General features: G+C 43.2%; 1 protein-coding gene across 4 annotated transcripts in view; it reads left to right on the top strand.

Moving 5' to 3' along the window:
- LOC115125776 (neuronal membrane glycoprotein M6-b-like) overlaps nucleotides 1–26,113 on the top strand; it is an 84,634-nt gene that overhangs the window by 47,020 nt on the left and 11,501 nt on the right. For 2 of the 4 annotated variants that reach the window (XM_065015992.1, XM_065015993.1), the window contains exons 2-3: nucleotides 19,499–19,685; nucleotides 25,880–26,036. In XM_065015992.1, coding sequence (XP_064872064.1) covers nucleotides 19,499–19,685; nucleotides 25,880–26,036 — 344 coding nt within the window. Of the gene's footprint in view, nucleotides 1–5,147; nucleotides 5,238–19,498; nucleotides 19,686–25,879; nucleotides 26,037–26,113 lie in introns of those variants that run through there. The other 2 variants (XM_029655339.2, XM_029655340.2) reach the window with 2 other exon arrangements.

The raw sequence follows: 26,113 nt of genomic DNA on the forward strand, positions 1-26,113 counted from the left end.
CTCTATCTGTCCCTCTGTTTATATCTCTATCTTTCCCTCTGTTTCTATCTCTATCTTTCCCTCTGTTTCTATCTCTATCTTTCCCTCTGTTTCTATCTCTATCTTTCCCTCTGTTTCTATCTCTATCTGTCCCTCTGTTTCTATCTGTCCCTCTGTTTCTCTGTCCCTCTGTTTCTATCTCTATCTGTCCCTCTGTTTCTATCTGTCCCTCTGTTTCTATCTCTATCTGTCCCTCTGTTTCTATCTGTCCCTCTGTTTCTATCTCTATCTGTCCCTCTGTTTCTATCTGTCCCTCTGTTTCTATCTCTATCTGTCCCTCTGTTTCCATCTGTCCCTCTGTTTATATCTCTATCTTTCCCTCTGTTTCTATCTCTATCAGTCCCTCTGTTTCTATCTTTCCCTCTGTTTCTATCTCTATCTGTCCCTCTGTTTATATCTCTATCTTTCCCTCTGTTTCTATCTCTATCTTTCCCTCTGTTTCTATCTCTATCTTTCCCTCTGTTTCTATCTCTATCTTTCCCTCTGTTTCTATCTCTATCTGTCCCTCTGTTTCTATCTGTCCCTCTGTTTCTCTGTCCCTCTGTTTCTATCTCTATCTGTCCCTCTGTTTCTATCTTTCCCTCTGTTTCTATCTCTATCTGTCCCTCTGTTTCTATCTCTATCTGTCCCTCTGTTTCTATCTGTCCCTCTGTTTCTATCTGTCCCTCTGTTTCTATCTCTATCTGTCCCTCTGTTTCTATCTGTCCCTCTGTTTATATCTCTATCTTTCCCTCTGTTTCTATCTCTATCTGTCCCTCTGTTTCTATCTTTCCCTCTGTTTCTATCTCTATCTGTCCCTCTGTTTATATCTCTATCTTTCCTCTGTTTCTATCTCTATCTTTCCTCTGTTTCTATCTCTATCTTTCCTCTGTTTCTATCTCTATCTGTCCCTCTGTTTCTATCTGTCCCTCTGTTTCTCTGTCCCTCTGTTTCTATCTCTATCTGTCCCTCTGTTTCTATCTGTCCCTCTGTTTCTATCTCTATCTGTCCCTCTGTTTCTATCTGTCCCTCTGTTTCTATCTGTCCCTCTGTTTATATCTCTATCTGTCCCTCTGTTTCTATCTCTATCTGTCCCTCTGTTTATATCTGTCCCTCTGTTCTATCTCTATCTGTCCCTCTGTTTCTATCTGTCCCTCTGTTTATATCTCTATCTTTCCCTCTGTTTCTATCTCTATCTGTCCCTCTGTTTCTATCTCTATCTGTCCCTCTGTTTATATCTCTATCTTTCCCTCTGTTTCTATCTCTATCTGTCCCTCTGTTTCTATCTTTCCCTCTGTTTCTATCTCTATCTGTCCCTCTGTTTATATCTCTATCTTTCCCTCTGTTTCTATCTCTATCTTTCCCTCTGTTTCTATCTCTATCTTTCCCTCTGTTTCTATCTCTATCTGTCCCTCTGTTTCTATCTCTATCTGTCCCTCTGTTTCTATCTGTCCCTCTGTTTCTCTGTCCCTCTGTTTCTATCTCTATCTGTCCCTCTGTTTCTATCTGTCCCTCTGTTTATATCTCTATCTTTCCCTCTGTTTCTATCTCTATCTGTCCCTCTGTTTCTATCTTTCCCTCTGTTTCTATCTCTATCTGTCCCTCTGTTTATATCTCTATCTTTCCCTCTGTTTCTATCTCTATCTTTCCCTCTGTTTCTATCTCTATCTTTCCCTCTGTTTCTATCTCTATCTTTCCCTCTGTTTCTATCTCTATCTGTCCCTCTGTTTCTATCTGTCCCTCTGTTTCTCTGTCCCTCTGTTTCTATCTCTATCTGTCCCTCTGTTTCTATCTGTCCCTCTGTTTCTATCTCTATCTGTCCCTCTGTTTCTATCTGTCCCTCTGTTTCTATCTCTATCTGTCCCTCTGTTTCTATCTGTCCCTCTGTTTCTATCTCTATCTGTCCCTCTGTTTCCATCTGTCCCTCTGTTTATATCTCTATCTTTCCCTCTGTTTCTATCTCTATCAGTCCCTCTGTTTCTATCTTTCCCTCTGTTTCTATCTCTATCTGTCCCTCTGTTTATATCTCTATCTTTCCCTCTGTTTCTATCTCTATCTTTCCCTCTGTTTCTATCTCTATCTTTCCCTCTGTTTCTATCTCTATCTTTCCCTCTGTTTCTATCTCTATCTGTCCCTCTGTTTCTATCTGTCCCTCTGTTTCTCTGTCCCTCTGTTTCTATCTCTATCTGTCCCTCTGTTTCTATCTTTCCCTCTGTTTCTATCTCTATCTGTCCCTCTGTTTCTATCTCTATCTGTCCCTCTGTTTCTATCTGTCCCTCTGTTTCTATCTGTCCCTCTGTTTCTATCTCTATCTGTCCCTCTGTTTCTATCTGTCCCTCTGTTTATATCTCTATCTTTCCCTCTGTTTCTATCTCTATCTGTCCCTCTGTTTCTATCTTTCCCTCTGTTTCTATCTCTATCTGTCCCTCTGTTTATATCTCTATCTTTCCCTCTGTTTCTATCTCTATCTTTCCCTCTGTTTCTATCTCTATCTTTCCCTCTGTTTCTATCTCTATCTGTCCCTCTGTTTCTATCTGTCCCTCTGTTTCTCTGTCCCTCTGTTTCTATCTCTATCTGTCCCTCTGTTTCTATCTGTCCCTCTGTTTCTATCTCTATCTGTCCCTCTGTTTCTATCTGTCCCTCTGTTTCTATCTGTCCCTCTGTTTATATCTCTATCTGTCCCTCTGTTTCTATCTCTATCTGTCCCTCTGTTTATATCTGTCCCTCTGTTCTATCTCTATCTGTCCCTCTGTTTCTATCTGTCCCTCTGTTTATATCTCTATCTTTCCCTCTGTTTCTATCTCTATCTGTCCCTCTGTTTCTATCTCTATCTGTCCCTCTGTTTATATCTCTATCTGTCCCTCTGTTTCTATCTCTATCTGTCCCTCTGTTTCTATCTCTATCTTTCCCTCTGTTTCTATCTCTATCTGTCCCTCTGTTTCTATCTCTATCTGTCCCTCTGTTTATATCTCTATCTTTCCCTCTGTTTCTATCTCTATCTGTCCCTCTGTTTATATCTGTCCCTCTGTTTCTATCTCTATCTGTCCCTCTGTTTCTATCTCTATCTGTCCCTCTGTTTCTATCTGTCCCTCTGTTTATATCTCTATCTTTCCCTCTGTTTCTATCTCTATCTGTCCCTCTGTTTCTATCTTTCCCTCTGTTTCTATCTCTATCTGTCCCTCTATTTATATCTCTATCTTTCCCTCTGTTTCTATCTCTATCTTTCCCTCTGTTTCTATCTCTATCTGTCCCTCTGTTTCTATCTCTATCTGTCCCTCTGTTTCTATCTGTCCCTCTGTTTCTATCTCTATCTGTCCCTCTGTTTCTATCTGTCCCTCTGTTTCTCTGTCCCTCTGTTTCTATCTCTATCTGTCCCTCTGTTTCTATCTGTCCCTCTGTTTCTATCTCTATCTGTCCCTCTGTTTCTATCTGTCCCTCTGTTTCTATCTGTCCCTCTGTTTATATCTGTCCCTCTGTTTCTATCTCTATCTTTCCCTCTGTTTATATCTCTATCTGCCCCTCTGTTTCTATCTGCCCCTCTGTTTCTATCTGCCCCTCTGTTTCTATCTGCCCCTCTGTTTCTATCTCTATTTGTCCCTCTGCAGACTCACTTTCTCCCTCACCATTTCAGGCATCTTTTTTTCATACTCTCCCTCACCTCTCTCTCTCTCCTTCTATTTCCCAATTTCTTTTCCATTCTCATGTTCTTTATTTCTCTTTCGACCATTCTCTCCCTGTGCTTTCACCCGTACAAATATTCGAGAGCCTCCTTTTTCTTTGTTCGGAGAGGAGAGGTATCATACCCCTTTTCTTGTGTCCTTTTATGTGGGAGTTGAAAGTCACCAGAGGGAGGGGAGACAGTTGTCAGAGGTTGTTGCCATGGGAGCAGGGGGCATATGGTGCCAGTCAGAATATGAAGTCCCCCCCCCCCCCGCCACACACCAAACTCACCCTTCCCACTCCCACTCCCGCCCTGCAACTGTGGTTGGATGAGTGGCTGGTGATTGTGTGCTGACATTCATTCTCCCCCGTTCTCTCCCATTCTCCTCCATTCTACCCCATTCTCCCCGGTTCTCCCCTATTCTCTCCCATTCTTCCCCGTTCTCTCCCATTCTGATCCGTTCTCTCCCATTCTGATCCGTTCTCTCCCATTCTCATCCATTCTCATCCATTATCATCCATTCTCCCCCGTTCTCTCCCATTCTCATCCATTCTCCCCATTCTCCCCGTTCTCTCCATTCTCATCCATTCTCCCCGTTCTCTCCCATTCTCCCTCATTCTCCCTTATTCTCCCCCATTCCCCCTTATTCTGCCCCATTCTCCATTAATCTCCCCCATTCTCCCCATTTCTCCTTATTCCCCCATATTCTTGCCCATCCCCCTTGTTCTCACCCATTCTCCTTTATTCTCCCCCATTCCACCTTATTCTCCCCTAGTCTCCCCCATTTTTCCTTATTCTCCCCCATTCTCCCCATTCCACCATTCTCGCAAAATTCCCACTTATTCTTCCCCATTCCCCCTCTTTTAAACCCTTATTCTCCCCCATTATCCCCCTTATTATCCCCATTCTCCTTATTATTCCCCAGTCCCCCTTTTTCTCCTCCATTCTCCCCCAGCACCACACAACACTGAGTGAGGTTTTCATTCAGTGAAGCCCCCAGCAGCCAAAGGAGGGGTCCCTACTCTCTCCCACATACATCCCCTACTGTGATGGAACCTGACCATTCTACCAGGCAGGGCAGGCAGACAGGTAGGCAGGCCCCCGGATTGTCATTCATGGTGCTCCTCCCTTAGCCCCAGACGCCTCCAAGTCTATGGGGGGCACGCATGGGGGGGTCGAGGCGATGTGTGTGTATGTGTGAGGGGGGCGTGTGGTTGATGGGACAAGTGGATCCATAGCTACCCAGTCTGAGTGCCCAAACAGTCAGTCAGTGCAAATAAAGCAGACCTAGAATATTTTTTGGGAAAAGGAGGATTTCAAGTGATGTATGGTGGAGCATAAGGTTAGCTGGCAGCGTTGTTTCTGGAGCTGTGCTTTAGTCAGTCGGGGCAGCACGAGAGAGAGAGAGAGAGAGAGAGAGAGAGAGAGAGAGAGAGAGAGAGAGAGAGAGAGAGAGGAGAGAATTCTGCTGAAAGGAAGCATTTTTAGTGGATGGGATAAAACACAACCATGGAAACTACATCAGAAGAGAACCGAGAGCAGAGCCAGGAGAAAAAAGGTACCAGAATCAACAGTAAGAATGGACTCCTATAGTTCTTTCACTGCCTGGTTTACTGGGGCTTTAGTCTACTTCAGGCTGCTTGGGTTCACACCACACAACAGCGGGGTAGACTCTGCTCAGTGGGAGTTCCATTCACACATTCACTGTCTCATCTCTCTCTTTCTCGCTTTAAGAAATTACCATTTCTCTCTGATATCACTTGTTTTCTTCATTCAGTGCAGTGTACGGTGTAACACACTCACACACGCTCGCACGCACACACTCACACTTTGTAATGGTTGTGTGTTGCTTTGTAATGGTTGTGTGTTGCTTTGTAATGGTTGTGTGTGGCTTTTGTAATGGTTGTGTGTTGCTTTGTAATGGTTGTGTGTGGCTTTGTAATGGTTGTGTGTTGCTTTGTAATGGTTGTGTGTGGCTTTTGTAATGGTTGTGTGTTGCTTTGTAATGGCTGTGTGTTGCTTTGTAATGGTTGTGTGCAGCTTTTGTAATGGTTGTGTGTGGCTTTGTAATGGTTGTGTGTGGCTTTGTAATGGTTGTGTGTTGTTTTGTAATGGTTGTGTGTGGCTTTTGTAATGGTTGTGTGTTGCTTTGTAATGGTTGTGTGTGGCTTTGTAATGGTTGTGTGTGGCTTTGTAATGGTTGTGTGTTGCTTTGTAATGGTTGTGTGTGGCTTTTGTAATGGTTGTGTGTGGCTTTGTAATGGTTGTATGTGGCTTTTGTAATGGTTGTGTGTTGCTTTGTAATGGTTGTGTGTGGCTTTGTAATGGTTGTGTGTTGCTTTGTAATGGTTGTGTGTGTTTTTGTAATGGTTGTGTGTGGTTTTGTAATGGTTGTGTGTTGCTTTGTAATGGTTGTGTGTGGCTTTTGTAATGGTTGTGTGTTGCTTTGTAATGGTTGTGTGTTGCTTTGTAATGGTTGCGTATGGCTTTGTAATGGTTGTGTGTTGCCTTGTAATGGTTGTGTGCAGCTTTTGTAATGGTTGTGTGTGGCTTTGTAATGGTTGTATGTGGCTTTTGTAATGGTTGTGTGTGGCTTTGTAATGGTTGTGTGTTGCTTTGTAATGGTTGTGTGTGGCTTTTGTAATGGTTGTGTGTTGCTTTGTAATGGTTGTGTGTTGCTTTGTAATGGTTGCGTGTGGCTTTTGTAATGGTTGTGTGTGGCTTTTAATGGTTGTGTGTTGCTTTGTAATGGTTGTGTGTGGCTTTGTAATGGTTGTGTGTGGCTTTTGTAATGGTTGTGTGTTGCTTTGTAATGGTTGTGTGTGGCTTTGTAATGGTTGTGTGTTGCTTTGTAATGGTTGTGTGTGGCTTTGTAATGGTTGTGTGTTGCTTTGTAATGGTTGTGTGTTACTTTGTAATGGTTGTGTGTGGCTTTGTAATGGTTGTGTGTTGCTTTGTAATGGTTGTGTGTGGCTTTGTAATGGTTGTGTGTTGCTTTGTAATGGTTGTGTGTGGCTTTGTAATGGTTGTGTGTGGTTTTGTAATGGTTGTGTGTTGCTTTGTAATGGTTGTGTGTGGCTTTTGTAATGGTTGTGTGTTGCTTTGTAATGGTTGTGTGTGGCTTTTGTAATGGTTGTGTGTGGCTTTTGTAATGGTTGTGTGTTGCTTTGTAATGGTTGTGTGTTGCTTTGTAATGGTTGTGTGTGGCTTTTGTAATGGTTGTGTGTGGCTTTTGTAATGGTTGTGTGTTGCTTTGTAATGGTTGTGTGTGGCTTTGTAATGGTTGACATTTCTGATGCACATTGCACAGTATGTGGAATATGAATCATGTTGAATGGCTGTTGGGTATTGGGAAGGCTTTGATTGCTTGTGCATGAGACTTCATTCGTTTTCTGTGTCGGTTGTCTCCGGCTCAGTCTGTGGAGGATGATAGATGTCATGTTGTGGTTGTCACTGGCGATGTTGGTCCTCTTATTGAGGACATATTTTCACACATCATTATTACTCCTGCTGTGTGTGTTGGTTTGTTATCGGTGGGTCGCTTGTAATGAGGTTGATAAGAGAGGGTGTGTGTGTGTGTGTGTGTGTGTGTGTGTGTGTGTGTGTGTGTGTGTGTGTGTGTGTGTGTGTGTGTGTGAAAGAGGGTGAGGGGGATCAAGACAAAGAGACATCATCAACCCCATACACAGCGCTACAAATCAATCACTCCTCTGGAGCAGTGGCTGATCTGTCAACAGCACACACACACACACACACACACACACACACACACATACACACACACATACACACAAAGATATCTACATATATTTCAGGATGTCAGGATGTTGTGTATCAATGGAAATAATCAGAATTCATGTAAACATTACAGTTTTGAAAACATAAAAATTGGTCTCAAATACCCTGGTATTTGGGTAAGTTGAGCCGAGGGAGGGGTAAATTAAGCCGCCTACATATTTCTGTACTAAATAAAATATTACCAAACACAAATCAACACAATCACAATTTTTGTCTTTTTGTCATTTTTTAAAGCATATTTTAACAGAGGCTTAACACCTAACAAACACTTTTATATTATTTGTTTTACTTTTAACATAGGCCAGGTCTAGGATGACCACATTTAAAATACCCGAATGTGGGACAACAGGGTGATTTTTGCGGGCTAGTGTAGCATACATGTAGTTTACGTCTCGTCTTGCGCTGCGCAGAATATCACATCTCAACAACCATTGCAGAAGTGTTTAATACAATCAGTACCAGATCCTTCAAATTAGTGGATTTGGCTACTTCATTCACACCCATTGCTGACAGGTGTATAAAATCAATCACACAGCCATGCAATCTCCATAGACAAACATTGGCAGTAGAATGGCCTCACTGAAGAGCTCAGTGACTTTCAACAAGACATCGTCATAGGATGCCACTTTTCCAACAAGTCAGTTTGTCAAATTTCTTCCCCGCTTGAGCTACACTGGTCAACTGTAAGTGCTGTTATTGTGAAGTAGGAGCAACAATGGCTCAGCCGCGAAGTGGTAGGCCACACAAGCTCACAGAACGGGACAGGATGGAGTGCTGAAGCGCGTAGCGCATAAAAATTGTGTATCCTCGGTTGCAACGCTCACTACCAAGTTCCAAACTGCCTCTGGAAACAACCTCAGCACAAGAACTGTTCGTCGGGTTACATTAGCCAGCATAAAATGCTCAATGTTGCTCAGGTCTGTTCAGGTCTTCTCTGGTCTGCTCAGTGTTCCTCAGTGTTGCTCAAGTCTTCTCTGGTCTGCTCAGTGTTCCTCAGTGTTGCTCAGGTCTGCTCAGGTCTGCTCAGTGTTGCTCAGTGGTGCTCAATGTTGCTCAGTGGTGCTCAATGTTGCTCAGGTCTGCTCAGTGTTGCTCAGGTCTGCTCAGTGTTGCTCAGTGTTGCTCAGGTCTGCTCAGTGTTGCTCAGTGGTGCTCAATGTTGCTCAGGTCTGCTCAGTGTTGCTCAGGTCTGCTCAGTGTTGCTCAGTGTTGTTCAGGTCTGCTCTGGTCTGCTCAGTGTTTCTCAGGTCTGCTCAGTGTTGCTCAGGTCTGCTCTAGTCTGCTCAGTGTTGCTCAGTGTTGCTCAGGTCTGCTCAGTGTTGCTCAGTGTTGCTCAGGTCTGCTCTGGTCTGCTCAGTGTTTCTCAGGTCTGCTCAGGTCTGCTCTAGTCTGCTCAGTGTTGCTCAGTGTAGCTCAGGTCTGCTCTGGTCTGCTCAGTGTTGCTCAGGTCTGCTCTGGTCTGCTCAGTATTGCTCAGTGTTACTCAGTGTTGCTCAGTGTTGTTGAGTGGTGCTCAGTGTTGCTCTGGTCTTCTCAGTGTTGCTCAGTGATGCTCAGAGTTGCTTAGTGATGCGAGGCTGACTGGGTTTAGTAACTGGGGTGAGGGTCTGTTCTGTTGGGGATTGTGGGGGTCTGTGAGGGGCTATGTTGGGGCCTGTGGTAGTGTTGAGGGGTTGGGGGGGGGGAGCATCACCAGCTGTGGAGGTAGAGGTGGGGGAGAAGGGGGTGATGGAGTGTTCTGGAGCCAGAAACCATGGGGATGATCTACAGCAGCAGGGTTAGAGGTCAACTCTCCCCCCTTCTCTCAACCCACCCCACTTCTCTCTCACTTCTTTCACAAAGGACTTACATTATGTTGCCTGTAAAAGCACTTGGGCAATGTTTATATGATCCCCTTTCAAAAAGCTTTCTTACACACACACCCACACACATTCTCTCTCTCTCTCTCTCTCTCTCTCTTTCTCCTCCACTCAGTGTGTAAACAGTCTGCTCTGCGGTATCTCTCCTAATGAGCAAACTGATTGCCACAGTGGATGATTCCTGGTTGTCTCATCAGATACCCACATCGACAGAACGCTCCTGGAGTGTGAAGTGGGCTGCCACCCATCTCCTCCGTTGCGCTTGGTGCCAGTGCAATGCATGCTGGGTGGACAGGATGGAGCTCTGTGGTTGGCCTGCCCTGTGCTCCAGTCCAAACTAAGAGGCCGGAAGAGTGCGGCCTTGGACCAGAGATGCTCTGAATGGGCCTTCCCCTTTGAGACTTTAGCTTAACGAACAGTCTGGAGCAACACACACTGGCTCTTTGTGTCAGGGTTCTTCTGACTGCCGTCCATCCATACTCTCTCTCGCTCTCTCTCTCTCGCTTGCTCTCGCTCGCTCTCTCTGTCTCACTCGCTCTCTCTCTCTCTCTCGCGCTCTTTTGCTCTGTCTCTCTGTCTCTCTTTCGCGCTTGCTTTCTCTCTCTCTGTCTCAATCGCTCTTTCTGTCTCTCTCCCTCTCTCCTCTCTCTCTCTCTCTCTCTCTCTCTCTCTCTCTCTCTCTCTCTCTCTCTCTCTCTCCCTCGCTCTCTTTTGCTCTTTCTTTCTCTCTCTCTCTCCCTCTCTCTCCCTCTCTCTCCCTCTCTCTCGCTCTCTCTCTCAGTCTCCAGCACTCTCTCGCAATTCAATTTCAATTCAATTTTCAATTTAAGGGCTTTATTGTCATGGGAAACATATGTTAACATTGCCAAAGCAAGTGAAGTAGATAACAAACAAAAGTGAAAAAGAGCATTACACCCACAAAAGTTCCAAAAGATTAAAGACATTTCAAATGTCATATTATGGCTATATAGAGTGCCATTTCTCTCTGTCTCTCTCTTTCTGTCTTTGTCTCTCCCTCTCCGTCTGACTCAGGCTCTAAGCATGACCAGAGTAATGAGAGGCTCAACAGTTTGCCATAATGTCACTGCAGCTGGTCACAGCTGTTTGTTTCTGTTTTCACATCCCTCCTTGTCTCTCTGACCCCTCTTTTTCTCTCTCTCCCTTGCTTGTTTTGTCTCTCTCTCTTGCTCTCTCTCTCTCTCTCTCTCTCTCTCTCTCTCCCTCTGTCTCTCTCTCTTGCTCTCTCTCTCTCTTGCTCTCTCTCTTTTGCTCTCTCTCTCTCTCTCTCTCTCTCTTGCTCTCTCTCTCTCTCTCTTTTGCTCTCTCTCACTCTCTCTCTCTCTCTTTTTGCTCTCTCTCTCTCTCTTTTCTTTTGCTCTCTCTCTCTCTCTTTTGCTCTCTCTCTCTCTCTTTTGCTCTCTCTCGCTCTCGTTCGCTCTCTCTCTCTCTCTCTCTCGCTCTCTCTCTCTCTTGCTCTCTCTCTCTCTTGCTCTCTCTCTCTTTTGCTCTCTCTATCTCTCTCTCTCTCTCTTGCTCTCTCTCTCTCTATCTCTCTCTCTCTCTCTTGCTCTCTCTCTCTCTCTTTTGCTCTCTCTCTCTTTTGCTCTCTCGCTCTCTTTCGCTCTCTCTCTCTCTCTCTCTCTCTTGCGCTCTCTCTCTCTCTTGCGCTCTCTCTCTCTCTCTCTTGCTCTCTCTCTCTATGTATTTTTATTCATCAGGGACGGGATGAGTGGAGAGTTACTGGAGTGGGTTGAGGTTTAACCAGGAAAGCCATGTGAAAGTCAACAAACAGCAGAGGACCAATATGATTTTCATTTGAAGCAGCATTCTATTTGGGCCATGCCGGGGGGCTCCATCTTATGTGTGATTACCTGTGGGTGTCATCCAGAGAGAGAGAGAGAGTAAACATGATGGACGTTACTATAGAAACCAAGGCATGTAATATCCTGTAATATCCGGTGTACTATAAAGACCTACAATTAGAGAAGAGCTTTATAGAAAATCTTCTGATTTGAGTGGCAGTCTTACCCAGCGTGAAGGGTTCCCTATCTAGTCCCTGGAGCCTGTTGACGACCAACGTGAGAGGAGGAATGTAATAACTGTACATCTCTCTGCTCACAACCTTCTACACATTAACTCTCAGTCCTGTACTGAAACTCCTCTGGTAAAAAGTCATAATGCTGAAATATCATCTTTGTTGTCATTTCGCAAGTGGTCAATGGGAGAGCAAAGATGTCTAGACTGCAATAGCAAGAAACAGGGACTGAGAATAGCATGGTAGAGAGTCATGAAACTCCAGTTACTGCTCTTAAACTACAGTCTGCTATTGTGACTATAGGAAGAGGAAGAGGGTTAACAGAGCTTTCCTCCTATTAATACTGTGACTATAGGAAGAGGGTTAGCAGAGCTTTCCTCCTATTAATACTGTGACTAAAGGAAGAGGGTTAACACTGCTTTCCTCCTATTAATACTGTAACTGTAGGAAGAGGAAGAGGGTTAACAGAGCTTTCCTCCTATTAATACTGTAACTGTAGGAAGAGGAAGAGGGTTAACAGAGCTTTCCTCCTATTAATACTGTAACTGTAGGAAGAGGAAGAGGGTTAACAGAGCTTTCCTCCTATTAATACTGTGACTGTAGGAAGAGGGTTAACAGAGCTTTCCTCCTATTAATACTGTGACGGTAGGAAGAGGAAGAGGGTTAACAGAGCTTTCCTCCTATTAATACTGTGACTGTAGGAAGAGGGTTAACAGAGCTTTCCTCCTATTAATACTGTGACTGTAGGAAGAGGAAGAGGGTTAACAGAGCTTTCCTTCTATTAATACTGTGACTGTAGGAAGAGGAAGAGGGTTAACAGAGCTTTCCTTCTATTAATTAAGGACATGTAAAGACTGCTGCACTATGTGTGTGAGAGAGATGTGCTCACTGGCCTCCACTGGGACTTACCCATACGGGAGCTTCGATCTGAGATCCACAATCGGTACCGGATATTATTCCTCCTTTGTACTGAATTAATCTCTGCAGAGATGAGATTAGTACCACATAATGCAAACATGATGCATGATGGTCAGTGCAGACAGCCCTCAATATGGTGCTTTGTGCAGGACCCATTGAGGTTCTGTGTAGGCGATAGATTGTGTTTTTTCAATTTCCTCCGGGCTCATGTACCAAGAATAAGTCCTTTTATAGTGGTTCTATGTGAATAGAGTGGTATTATTGTGGTGTTAAATGCTAACACATGTCAATAAGTCGGTCTGTCTTGGTGCCAGTGTTGTTTCAGGGTTAAGGGTTAGACGTAACACACGACACAACCAGCATGGCTAACGTTACTCCAGCTGTGAAAACACCAACTCCAATTTATGGTTATTAAACTCAACACCTTGGGAAGGAGGCACGAGGCTTCTCCATGGAGAGAAAAAGAGCTTTGTTCCCTCTGCCGGAGTGTGTCAGGAGAGGAGTTTAACAACACTCAGAGGTGTGATAGATAGCATCACAGTGTGAAGGGGACAGAGAGTTCAGATGACAGTACAGTACAGTACAGTAGCGTAGAATACAGTACAGTAACGTTGTCGATTGGTGGCCTTAAATAGCTGATGTCCTTCTCTCTCTCTCTCTTTCTCTCTCTCCCTCTCTCTATAGTTCTACCAGGTAGAACTATACCAGGTAGAACTATACCAGGTAGAACTAGTAGAACTACACCAGTTAGAACTAGTAGAACTATACCAGGTAGAACTAGTATAACTATACCAGGTAGATCTATACCAGGTAGAACTATATCAGGTAGACCTATACCAGGTAGAACTATATCAGGTAGAACTAGTAGAACTACACCAGTTAGAACTAGTAGAACTACACCAGTTAGAACTAGTAGAACTATATCAGGTAGAACTATACCAGGTAGAACTATACCAGGTAGACCTATACCAGGTAGAACTATATCAGGTAGAACTAGTAGAACTATACCAGGCAGATCTAGTAGAACTATACCATTTAGATCTATACCAGGTAGAACTAGTATAACTATTCGAGGTAGAACTATACCAGGTAGATCTATATCAGGTAGAACTAGTTGAACTATACAAGGTAGAACTATATCAGGTAGAACTAGTAGAACTATACCAGGTAGAGGTAGTAGAACTATACCAGGTAGAACTATACCAGGTAGAACTATACCAGTTTAGATCTATACCAGGTAGACCTATATCAGGTAGACCTATACCAGGTAGAACTATATCAGGTAGAACTAGTAGAACTATACCAGGCAGATCTAGTAGAACTACACCAGTTAGAACTATACCAGGTAGAACTAGTAGAACTATACCGGGTAGAACTATACCAGGTAGATCTATACCAGGTAGAACTATATCAGGTAGAACTAGTAAAACTACACCAGTTAGAACTAGTAGAACTATACCAGGTAGATCTATACCAGGTAGAACTATATCAGGTAGACCTATACCAGGTAGAACTATATCAGGTAGAACTAGTAGAACTACACCAGTTAGAACTAGTAGAACTATACCAGGTAGAACTGGTAGAACTAGACCAGTTAGAACTAGTAGAACTATATCAGGTAGAACTAGTAGAACTATACCAGGTAGAACTATACCAGGTAGACCTATACCAGGTAGAACTATATCAGGTAGAACTAGTAGAACTATACCAGGCAGATCTAGTAGAACTATACCATTTAGATCTATACCAGGTAGAACTAGTAGAACTATACAAGATAGAACTATACCAGGCAGATCTATACCAGGTAGAACTAGTTGAACTATACAAGGTAGAACTATATCAGGTAGAACTAGTAGAACTATACCAGGTAGAGGTAGTAGAACTATACCAGGTAGAACTATACCAGGTAGAACTATACCAGGTAGACCTATATCAGGTAGAACTAGTAGAACTATACCAGGCAGATCTAGTAGAACTACACCAGTTAGAACTATACCAGGTAGAACTAGTAGAACTATACAGGGTAGAACTATACCAGGTAGATCTATATCAGGTAGAACTAGTAGAACTATACAAGGTAGAACTATATCAGGTAGAACTAGTAGAACTATACCAGGCAGATCTAGTAGAACTACACCAGTTAGAACTATACCAGGTAGAACTAGTAGAACTATACAAGGTAGATCTATATCAGGTAGAACTATACCAGGTAGTATTTGACTGGGCCTGAGGTGTATTTCATGTTGGTCCCGTCTCACTCTCCCTGGCCCTGCCTGCCATGTGTGTCTGTGTGGGAAATGTGGGCCGAGTTAACCACTCTGCTGGGCATCGCCGCGGGCACACTCACTGGGTTGTGGTTAACATGCTGCCATGGCAACTGCTATTCACCAGCCCTCGGACAAAAATGTTTTTATCCCTCTGTGACACAAAAGGCTACGGGATGAACTTTCTGACAACACACAACTGTTGAATGGCCCTGCTCTGATGATAATATATCTGTTTTAATGTCCTTTGTCAGGCGAGAGAAAGAGGATAAACACTAACGAACTTTCAGGATTCCTGCCTCATGCAAGAGGTCTGGATTTCAATAGGCATATTATGCCCTGTCTCTCAATGTCAGAGTTCTACATTAGAATAGACTCTAGATTCTAGAACATGCACCAATGGACATTTAATGTGATGCTGAAATCATGCCTGTAAATGTATTTAGCGCCATGTCCTCTACACAGTTACTAAGCCTCCATTCAGATCATCTCCAATTGAGGAAACAGTTGTCTGGGACACAATCAAGGTGAATCTATGAATCTATGCGTATAGTTCTACGGAACACACATTAATAAGACCGTCACATACGCACCTCCTCAACCTCTTTCTAAATATATGGATCTTATTGCAAACACATTGTGCTCTGTTGACATTCTGTCTGTCCAGAGGCACTGCTCTGCTAGTTCATCAGAACTACACGTACAGTCTACCATGATACAGCCTACCACGGTACAGTCACGATACAGTCTACCACGATACAGTCGCGATACAGTCTACCACGATACAGTCTACCATGATACAATCTACCACGATGCAATCTACCATGGTACAGTCATGATACAGTCTACCACGATACAGTCTACCACAATACAGTCACAATGCAGTCTACCATGATACAGTCTACCACAATACAGTCTACCACGATACAGTCTACCATGATACAGTCTACCACGGTACAGTCGCGATACAGTCTACCACGATACAGTCTACCATGATACAATCTACCACGATGCAATCTACCACGGTACAGTCATGATACAGTCTACCACGATACAGTCTACCACAATACAGTCTACCACGATACAGTCTACCACGATACAGTCTACCACAATACAGTCTACCACAATACAGTCACAATGCAGTCTACCATGACACAGTCTACCACGATACAATCTACAACGATACAATCTACCCTGATACAATCTACCACGATACAGTCTACCACGATACAGTCTACCACGATACAGTCTACAACGATACAATCACAATACAGTCTACCATGATACAATTTACCATGATACAGTCTACCATGATACAGTCTACCACGATACAGTCTACCACAATACAGTCTACCACAATACAGTCTACCACAATACAGTCACAATGCAGTCTACCATGATACAGTCTACCACGATACAATCTACAACGATACAATCTACCCTGATACAATCTACCATGATACAGTCTACCACGATACAGTCTACCACGATACAGCCTACCACAATACAGTCTACCACAATACAATCACAATACAGTCTACCATGATACAATCTACCACGATACAGTCTACCATGATACAGTCTACCACGATGCAGTCTACCACGACACAGTCTACAATGATACAATCTACCACAATACAGTCTACCACGATACAATCTACCACGATACAATCTAGCACGATAGTCTAGCACGATGCAGTCTACCACAATAAAGTGGACCACGATACAGTCTACCACGACACAGTCTACCACGACACAGTCTACCACAATCAAGTCTACCACGACACAGTCTACCATGACACAGTCTATCACGATACAGTCTATCACGATACAGTCTTCCACGACACAGTCTACAATGATACAATCTACCACAATACAGTCTACCACGATACAGTCTACCACGATACAGTCTACCACGATACAATCTAGCACAATAGTCTAGCAAGATACAATCTACCATGATACAGCCTACCACGGCACAGTCTACCATCATACAGTCTACAATGATACAATCTACCCTGATACAATCTAGCACAATACAGTCTACCACAATACAGTCACGATACAGTCTACCATGATACAGTCTACCACGATACAGTCTACCACGATACAGTCCTCCACAACACAATCTACCACGATACAGTCTACCACAATACTGTCTACCACGATACAGTCTACCACGATGAATTCCACCACGGCACAGTCTACCACGATACAGTCTATCACGACACATTCTACAATGATACAATCTACCACGATACAATCTACCATGATACAATCTACCATGATACAGTCTACCACGATCCAGTCTACCATGATACAGCCTACCACAATACAGTCTACCACGATACAATCACAATACAGTCCACCATGATACAGTCTACCATGATACAGTCTACCACGATACAGTCTACCACGATACAGTCTACCACGATACAGTCTACCACAATATAGTCTACCACAATACAGTCTACCACAATACAGTCACAATGCAGTCTACCATGATACAGTCTACCACGATACAATCTACAACGATACAATCTACCCTGATACAATCTACCATGATACAGTCTACCACGATACAGTCTACCACGATACAGCCTACCACAATACAGTCTACCACGATACAATCACAATACAGTCTACCATGATACAATCTACCACGATCCAGTCTACCATGATACAGTCTACCACGATGCAGTCTACCACGACACAGTCTACAATGATACAATCTACCACAATACAGTCTACCACGATACAATCTACCACGATACAATCTAGCACGATTGTCTAGCACGATACAGTCTACCACAATAAAGTGGACCACGATACAGTCTACCACGACACAGTCTACCATGACACAGTCTATCACGATACAGTCTATCACGATACAGTCTTCCACGACACAGTCTACAATGATACAATCTACCACAATACAGTCTACCACGATACAGTCTACCACGATACAGTCTACCACGATACAATCTAGCACAATAGTCTAGCACGATACAGTCTACCATGATACAGTCTACCACAATAAAGTCTACCACGATAGTCTACCATGATACAGTCTTCCACGACACAGTCTACCATGATACAATCTACCACGATACAGTCTACCACGGCACAGTCTACCACAATCAAGTCTACCACGATACAGTCTATCACGATACAGTCTTCCACAACACAGTCTACAATGATACAATCTACCACAATACAGTCTACCACGATATAGTCTACCACGATACAGTCTACCATGATACAGTCTACCACAATACAGTCTACCGCGATACAATCTAGCACAATAGTCTAGCACGATACAGTCTACCATGATACAGTCTTCCACGACACAGTCTACAATGATACAATCTACCACGATAAAATCTACCACGATACAGTCTACCACGAAACAGTCTACCATGATACAGTCTACCACAATAAAGTCTACCACGATAGAGTCTACCATGATACAGTCTTCCACGACACAGTCTACTATGATACAATCTACCACGATACAATCTACCACGATACAGTCTACCACGGCACAGTCTACCATGATACAGTCTACAATGATACAATCTAGCACAATACAGTCTACCACGATACAGAGTACCACAATACAGTCACGATACAGTCTACCATGATACAGTCTACCACGATACAGTCTACCACGATACAGTCCTCCACAACACAATCTACCACGATACAGTCTACCACAATACTGTCTACCACGATACAGTCTACCACGATGCATTCCACCACGGCACAGTCTACCACGATACAGTCTACCACGACACATTCTACAATGATACAATCTACCACGATAAAATCTACCACGATACAGTCTACCACGATACAGTCTACCACAATAAAGTCTACCACGATAGAGTCTACCACGATACAGTCTTCCACGACACAGTCTACCACGATACAATCTACCACGATACAATCTACCACGGCACAGTCTACCACGATACAGTCTACAATGATACAATCTACCCTGATACAATCTAGCACAATACAGTCTACCACGATACAGAGTACCACAATACAGTCACGATACAGTCTACCACAATACAGTCTTTAATGATAGTCTACCACAATACAGTCTACCTCAATACAGTCTACCACGATACATTCTTTAATGATAGTCTACCACAATACAGTCTTTAATGATAGTCTAACACGATACAGCGATTTGTTCATCATTCACTCATACCTCATTAAAATACCACTCCACACGCTACATTTGTGTTGGTAGTGTGTGTACATAGTGTTTGTAGTGTATCAGGAGTCTGGGATGAAGAGTCATTTAGAGGAGGTTCAGAAAGTCAGTACATGTTCTTTCTGAGTTCGGATTTATTTTACTAGGCAAATCAGTTAAGAACAAATTCTTATTTTCAATGACGGCATAGGAACAGTGGGTTAACTGCCTGTTCAGGGGCAGAACGACATATTTTGTACCTTGTCAGCTCGGGGATTTGAACTTGCAACCTTTCGGTTAGTAGTCCAATGCTCTAACCACTAGGCTACCCTGCCGCCCAGTGAATAATTAAATTACCTCGACTGTACTGTCATTGGTTATGCAACAGCTCATTTGAATGTTTCAGTGAGTTGAACTTAAAAGTTGTCCCTAAACTCAGCCCATGGACTAGTGTAAAGATGGCCATGTATATGATTTAAGTGCTGGACCAATACGTCAGCTCTTCTGAGTATGATGGAGTGAAACACAACCCCCTTATATGGACTTTGCAATGGTTTAAGAAATATCAGGTTGACCAATCTGACGAAAATGGCCCAGTGAAAAGCGCACAGAAGAATACATAAAAATGTATTGTCTCTCTCAAAAGACAACAATTACTGCTTTGACTATTCTGTGATGAAAGATTCAATCAACAAGTTGACTGTTCTCCCTATTTCTCTCTCTCTCTCTGTTTCCATGGAGGTTGCTTCGAGTGCTGCATCAAGTGTCTGGGCGGGGTGCCGTATGCATCGCTCGTGGCCACCATCCTATGTTTCTCCGGCGTGGCCCTGTTCTGTGGCTGCGGCCATGTGGCCCTCACCGGCACCCTTACCATCCTGGAGAACCACTTCTCCAAAGTCACCTCTGACCACGCCATGCTGACCGACGTGTGAGTGACTGAACCCTGACCCCATGAGTAGGGCTAGGAGTCCTTGACCCTAACCTGTCCAAGAAAAGCAATGTTCCCTAGTTATATCCTATAAGCTATAATTAAGGCCTGGCTAACCGTAAGTATCCAACTGAATGGCCAGAGTAGAGCATTATTAAGATACAACTGGTCCCCCAAACCCGTACATGTCAATCCAGGCAGTAGTAGTGACTATATGTCTACAACGATATCTTGAAAAAATAAACTATTCTACCAGTTATACACTACCATTAAAAAGATTGGGGTCACTTAGAAACGTCGTTGTTTTTGAAAGAAAATAACATTTTTCCCGTCCATTATAATAACATCAAATTGATCAGAAACACAGTGTAGACGTTGTTAATGTTGTAAATGACTATTGTAGCTGGAAACGGATGCTTTTTAAAATGGAATGTCTACACAGGCGTACAGAGGCCCATTATCAGCAACCATCACTCCTGTGTTCCAATGGCACATTGTGTTATCCAACTTTATCATCTTAAAAGGCAAATTGATCATTAGAAAACCCTTTTGCAATTATGTTAGCACAGATTAAAACTGTTGTTCTGATTAAAGATGCAATAATACTGGCCTTCTTTAGACTAGTTGAGAATCTGGAGCATCAGCATTTGTGGGTTCGATTACAGGCTCAAAATGTCCAGAAACAAATTATTTTCTTCTGAAACTCATATTCTTGTTTTGAGAAATGAAGGCTATTACATGCGAGAAATATCGTACAACGCTTCGTACTACTCCCATCACAGATACAGCGCAAACTGCCTCTAACCAGAATAGAAAGAGGAGTGGGAGGCCCCGGTGCACAACTAAGACGCCTCACAAGTCCTCATCTGGCAGCTTCATTAACCTGTTGCGACGAGCCATCCCGGATCCGGGATCGTGAATACAGCCTCAAGGTCATTACCATAACGCAACGTTAACTATTCATGAAAATCGCAAATGAAATGAAATCAATATGCTAGCTCTCAAGCTTAGATTTTTGTTAACAACACTGTCATCTCAGATTTTCAAAATATGCTTCTCAACCATAGCAAAACAAGCATTTGTGTAACAGTATTGATAGCTAGCGTAGCATTTAGCGTAGCATTTAGCGTTAGCATTCAGCAGGCAACATTTTCACAAAAACCAGAAAAACATTCAAATAAAATCATTTACCTTTGAAGAACTTCAGATGTTTTCAATGAGGAGACTCTCAGTTAGATTGCAAATGTTCAGTTTTTACAAAAATATTATTTGTTTAGGACAAATCGCTCCGTTTTCTGCGTCACGTTTAGCTACGAAAGAAACCTGTATTCAGGATTGTGTAAATCTATCCGCAAGCTCATTAGCATAACGCAACGTTAACTATTCATGAAAATTGCAAATGAAATGAAATAAATCTATTTGCTCTCAAGCTTAGCCTTTTGTTAACAACACTGTCATCTCAGATTTTCAAAAATATGCTTCTCAACCATTGCAAAACAAGCATTTGTGTAACACTATTGATAGCCTAGCATAGTATAATGCCTGACATTCAGCAAGCAACATTTTCACAAAAACCAGAAAAACATTCAAATAAAATCATTTACCTTTGAAGAACTTCAGATGTTTTCAATGAGGAGACTCTCAGTTAGATTGCAAATGTTCAGTTTTTACAAAAATATTATTTTTATTGACAAATCGCTCCGTTTACTCCATCACGTTTGGGTAAGAAAAAAAATGAAAATTAAGTCATTAAAATGTGAACTTTTTTCCAAATTAACTCCATAATATCGACAGAAACATGGCAAACTGATGTTTAGAATCAATCCTCAAGGTGTTTTTCACATATCTATCGACGATAAATCCATCTTCTGAAGAAATGGAACGCGCATGGACCTAGAGATTATGCAATAATTTCGACACAGGACACCGGGCGGACCCCTGGTAAATGTAGTCTCTTATGGTCAATCTTCCAATGATATGCCTACAAATACGTCACAATGCTGCAGACATCTTGGACGAACGGCAGAGAGCTTAGGTTCATTCATGGCACATTCACAGCCATATAAGGAGACGATGGGAAACAGAGCCTCAAAAATTCTGCTCATTTCCTGTTTGAGGTTTCATCTTGGTTTCGCCTGTAGCATGAGTTCTGTGGCACTCACAGATAATATCTTTGCAGTTTTGAAAATGTCAGAGTGTTTTCTTTCCAAAGCTGCCAATTATATGCAGAGTCGAGCATCTTTTCGTGACAAAATATTGCGCTTAAAACGGGCACGTTTTTTTATCCAATAATGACATAGCGCCCTCATAGGTTGAAGAGGTTAAATCGTACCTGCAAAACACCAGTCTCAACATCAACAGTGAAGATTACTATTTAATGAAGCTGCCAGTTGAGGACTAGTGAGGCACCTGATTCTCGAACTAGAGAATCTAGTGTACTTGTCCTCTTGCTCAGTTGTGCACCGGGGCCTCCCACTCCTCTTTCTATTCTGGTTAGAGCCAGTTTGCACTGTTCTGTGAAGGGAGTAGTACACATCGTTGTGCAAGATCTTCAGTTTCTTGGCAATTTCTCACATGGAATAGCGATCATTTCTCAGAACAAGAATAGACTGATGAGTTTCAGAAGAAGGTCCTTTGTTTCTGGCCATTTTGAGCCTGTAATCGAAACCACAAATGCTGATGCTCCAGAAACTCAACTTGTCTAAAGAAGGCCAGTTTTGTTGCTTCTTTAATCAGCACAACCCTTTTAGTCTTAGTGGGCTGAGCCTCCTAGCATAGATAAGCCCTATCAATGAATTACAGGTACTTTTATATAGATATCCTTTCTTTGATGAGCTCATCACAACAGCTATTTTTTATCAAATAAAAACCTCTGTTTGCACCTTACCCCATATGAGACCTCTTTTAGATCCATTAGTCTATAGCAAGAGAGGAGAAACATAGAGAAGAGGAAGAACAGGACAAGTGTTTTGTTATGAGGTTTTAAGGGGAGTCTCTGTGAGTGCCCATTTTAATTTCAATTTTCAAGTTTTAATGTCACGTGTACTTAAGTGATAATGCCAGAGAAGCCGGTGTTTGGAAGATATCTTGGCACGGGTGTTGTTAGGCCCGAGACCAAGGTTTCATGCCAATCTATTTGCTCTGTTCCAGCCATCATTATGAGTCGTTCTTCCCTCAGAAGCCTCCACTGGTGTGTATAAAGATAAGGAGAGGTTTTTAGTGGCTGAGAGCCAACACGTTAGTGTGGTAAATATTAGTATAACAAACTACCCAGTTTCTCCTGGCTAAGAGCTGAGGAGAGACTGACTGCATCACTTCTTTTTATAAGAAATATAGTCAACCTACACACAGCTCTGACACACACACTTACCCCATCAGACATGCCACCAGGGGTATTTTCACAGTCCCAAAATCCAGAACAAATGTACAGTATTATAGAGCGCCATTATTGCATTATTGAACTCCATTCCATCTCAAACCGTGCCAATATATCCTCTAAACACCATCTTCGAGGGCAGGCAAACCGTGCCATTATGTCCTCCAAACACCGTCTTCGAGGGCAGGCAAACCGTGCCAATATATCCTCTAAACACCGTCTTCGAGGGCAGGCAAACCGTGTCAATATGTCCTCTAAACACCATCTTCGAGGGCAGGCAAACCGTGCCAATATGTCCTCTAAACACTGTCTTCGAGGGCAGGCAAACCGTGTCCATATGTCCTCCAAACACCGTCTTCGAGGGCAGGCAAACCGTGCCAATATGTCCTCTAAACACTGTCTTCGAGGGCAGGCAAACCGTGCCAATATGTCCTCTAAACACTGTCTTCGAGGGCAGGCAAACCGTGTCCATATGTCCTCCAAACACCGTCTTCGAGGGCAGGCAAACCGTGCCAATATGTCCTCTAAACACTGTCTTCGAGGGCAGGCAAACCGTGCCATTATGTCCTCTAAACACCGTCTTGGAGGGCAGGCAAACCGTGCCAATATGTCCTCTAAACACCGTCTTCGAGGGCAGGCAAACCGTGCCAATATGTCCTCTAAACACCGTCTTCGAGGGCAGGCAAACCGTGCCAATATGTCCTCTAAACACCGTCTTCGAGGGCAGGCAAACCGTGCCAATATGTCCTCTAAACACCGTCTTCGAGGGCAGGCAAACCGTGCCAATATGTCCTCTAAACACTGTCTTCGAGGGCAGGCAAACCGTGCCAATATGTCCTCTAAACACCGTCTTCGAGGGCAGGCAAACCGTGCCAATATGTCCTCTAAACACCGTCTTCGAGGGCAGGCAAACCGTGCCAATATGTCCTCTAAACACCGTCTTCGAGGGCAGGCAAACCGTGCCAATATGTCCTTTAAACACCGTCTTCGAGGGCAGGCAAAACGTGCCAATATGTCCTCTAAACACTGTCTTCGAGGGCAGGCAAACCGTGCCATTATGTCCTCTAAACACAGGCTTCGAGGGCATTATAACTTTTATACAATGGGTTACCAACATATTCAAATAATGATTGACATATTTTCCTTAAAAGGGTTATTTTAATTTATCCATACTACTTCATCCTTCTACAAGATATAGTCCCGACACAAATCTAGGCTTGCTAAAGTCCTTCAGTCTTTTTGTTCTGTAACTATGGACGCGACCCAGGCGTTCAGTCTTTTTGTTCTATGTCTATGGATGCGACCCAGGCGTTCAGTCTTTTTGTTTGTTCTATATCTATGGACGCGACCCAGGCGTTCAGTCTTTTTGTTCTATATCTATGGATGCGACCCAGGCGTTCAGTCTTTTTGTTCTATATCTATGGACGCGACCCAGGCGTTCAGTCTTTTTGTTCTATGTCTATGGATGCGACCCAGGCGTTCAGTCTTTTTGTTCTATATCTATGGACGCGACCCAGGCGTTCAGTCTTTTTGTTCTATATCTATGGACGCGACCCAGGTGTTCAGTCTTTTTGTTCTATATCTATGGATGCGACCCAGGCGTTCAGTCTTTTGTTCTATATCTATGGACGCGACCCAGGCGTTCAGTCTTTTTGTTCTATGTCTATGGATGCGACCCAGGCGTTCAGTCTTTTTGTTCTATATCTATGGACGCGACCCAGGCGTTCAGTCTTTTTGTTCTATATCTATGGACGCGACCCAGGCGTTCAGTCTTTTTGTTCTATGTCTATGGACGCGACCCAGGCGTTCAGTCTTTTTGTTCTGTAACTATGGACGCGACCCAGGCGTTCAGTCTTTTTGTTCTATATCTATGGACGCGACCCAGGCGTTCAGTCTTTTTGTTCTGTAACTATGGTCGCGACCCATTCGTTCAGTCTTTTTGTTCTATATCTATGGACGCGACCCAGGCGTTCAGTCTTTTTGTTCTATATCTATGGACGCGACCCAGGCGTTCAGTCTTTTTGTTCTGTAACTATGGACGCGACCCAGGCGTTCAGTCTTTTTGTCCTGTAACTATGGTCGCGACCCATTCGTTCAGTCTTTTTGTTCTATATCTATGGATGTGACACAGTCTTTCAGTCTTTTTATTCTGTATCTATGGAGGCAACCCAGTCGTTTGTTCTAAATGTTCCATTGCCATACTAGCTGTCAACGTTCTTATCCCTTTCTTGCTTGCTAGCTAACTACGGCTAACTTACAGTCACTTCAAAAAGTGCAGCCAGAATAACAGCAAAGTATCTGCATTTGCATTTGTTTAAGCTGTTTTCTAGTGACATTTATTTGGATACATCCATAACAATGAGCTAATGAGGTGTGATTTCACCTGGCATAGAAAATGTGCTCTCTCGTCAGGATACTGTTGTTCAAAGGAGCTAGCCAACAACACAGCTACAGTTACACAATCACTTCAAACTGTAGCTGGAAAGACTGGATATTAGCTGCGTTTCCTTTGACCTTTTTTCAGTTGAAGGATCGATCGGTTTCTCAGAGACATGCATCCTCTGTTTACATTTCATCCACCGAAGTTGTTAATGGTTTACATCTTTTTTTTTTGACTCAATGACAGAATGAATGGTATAGGTGGCAGTTTTATAACCCGAGCTAAATCTAAATCTATAAGCTAGTCTAACACAACCTGTCACATTTACTGTTTCTCCTCTAGCCTCATGTTGGAGGCTGAAACATAACATAGTCATATTGGATTATCCCTAATGGACAGAATACAGAGCGGGTTTATGTGGGATTTGCTCCTATACAGAATACAGCTGATGCAGTACGTCATCTATGGCATCGCCTCCTTCTTCTTCCTCTACGGGATCATCCTGCTGGCAGAGGGCTTCTACACCACCAGCGCTGTGAAGGAGCTGCACAGCGAGTTCAAGACCACCATCTGCGGACGCTGTATTAGTGGCATGGTACGTCACTATCGTCAACCACTGGACTGTGTTAACCTTGCACTGAACTTACACCAAACAACGAAACTCACTGCACT

This window comes from Oncorhynchus nerka, linkage group LG3 (assembly GCF_034236695.1).
Source record: "Oncorhynchus nerka isolate Pitt River linkage group LG3, Oner_Uvic_2.0, whole genome shotgun sequence".
Classification (NCBI taxonomy): Eukaryota; Metazoa; Chordata; class Actinopteri; order Salmoniformes; family Salmonidae; genus Oncorhynchus; species Oncorhynchus nerka.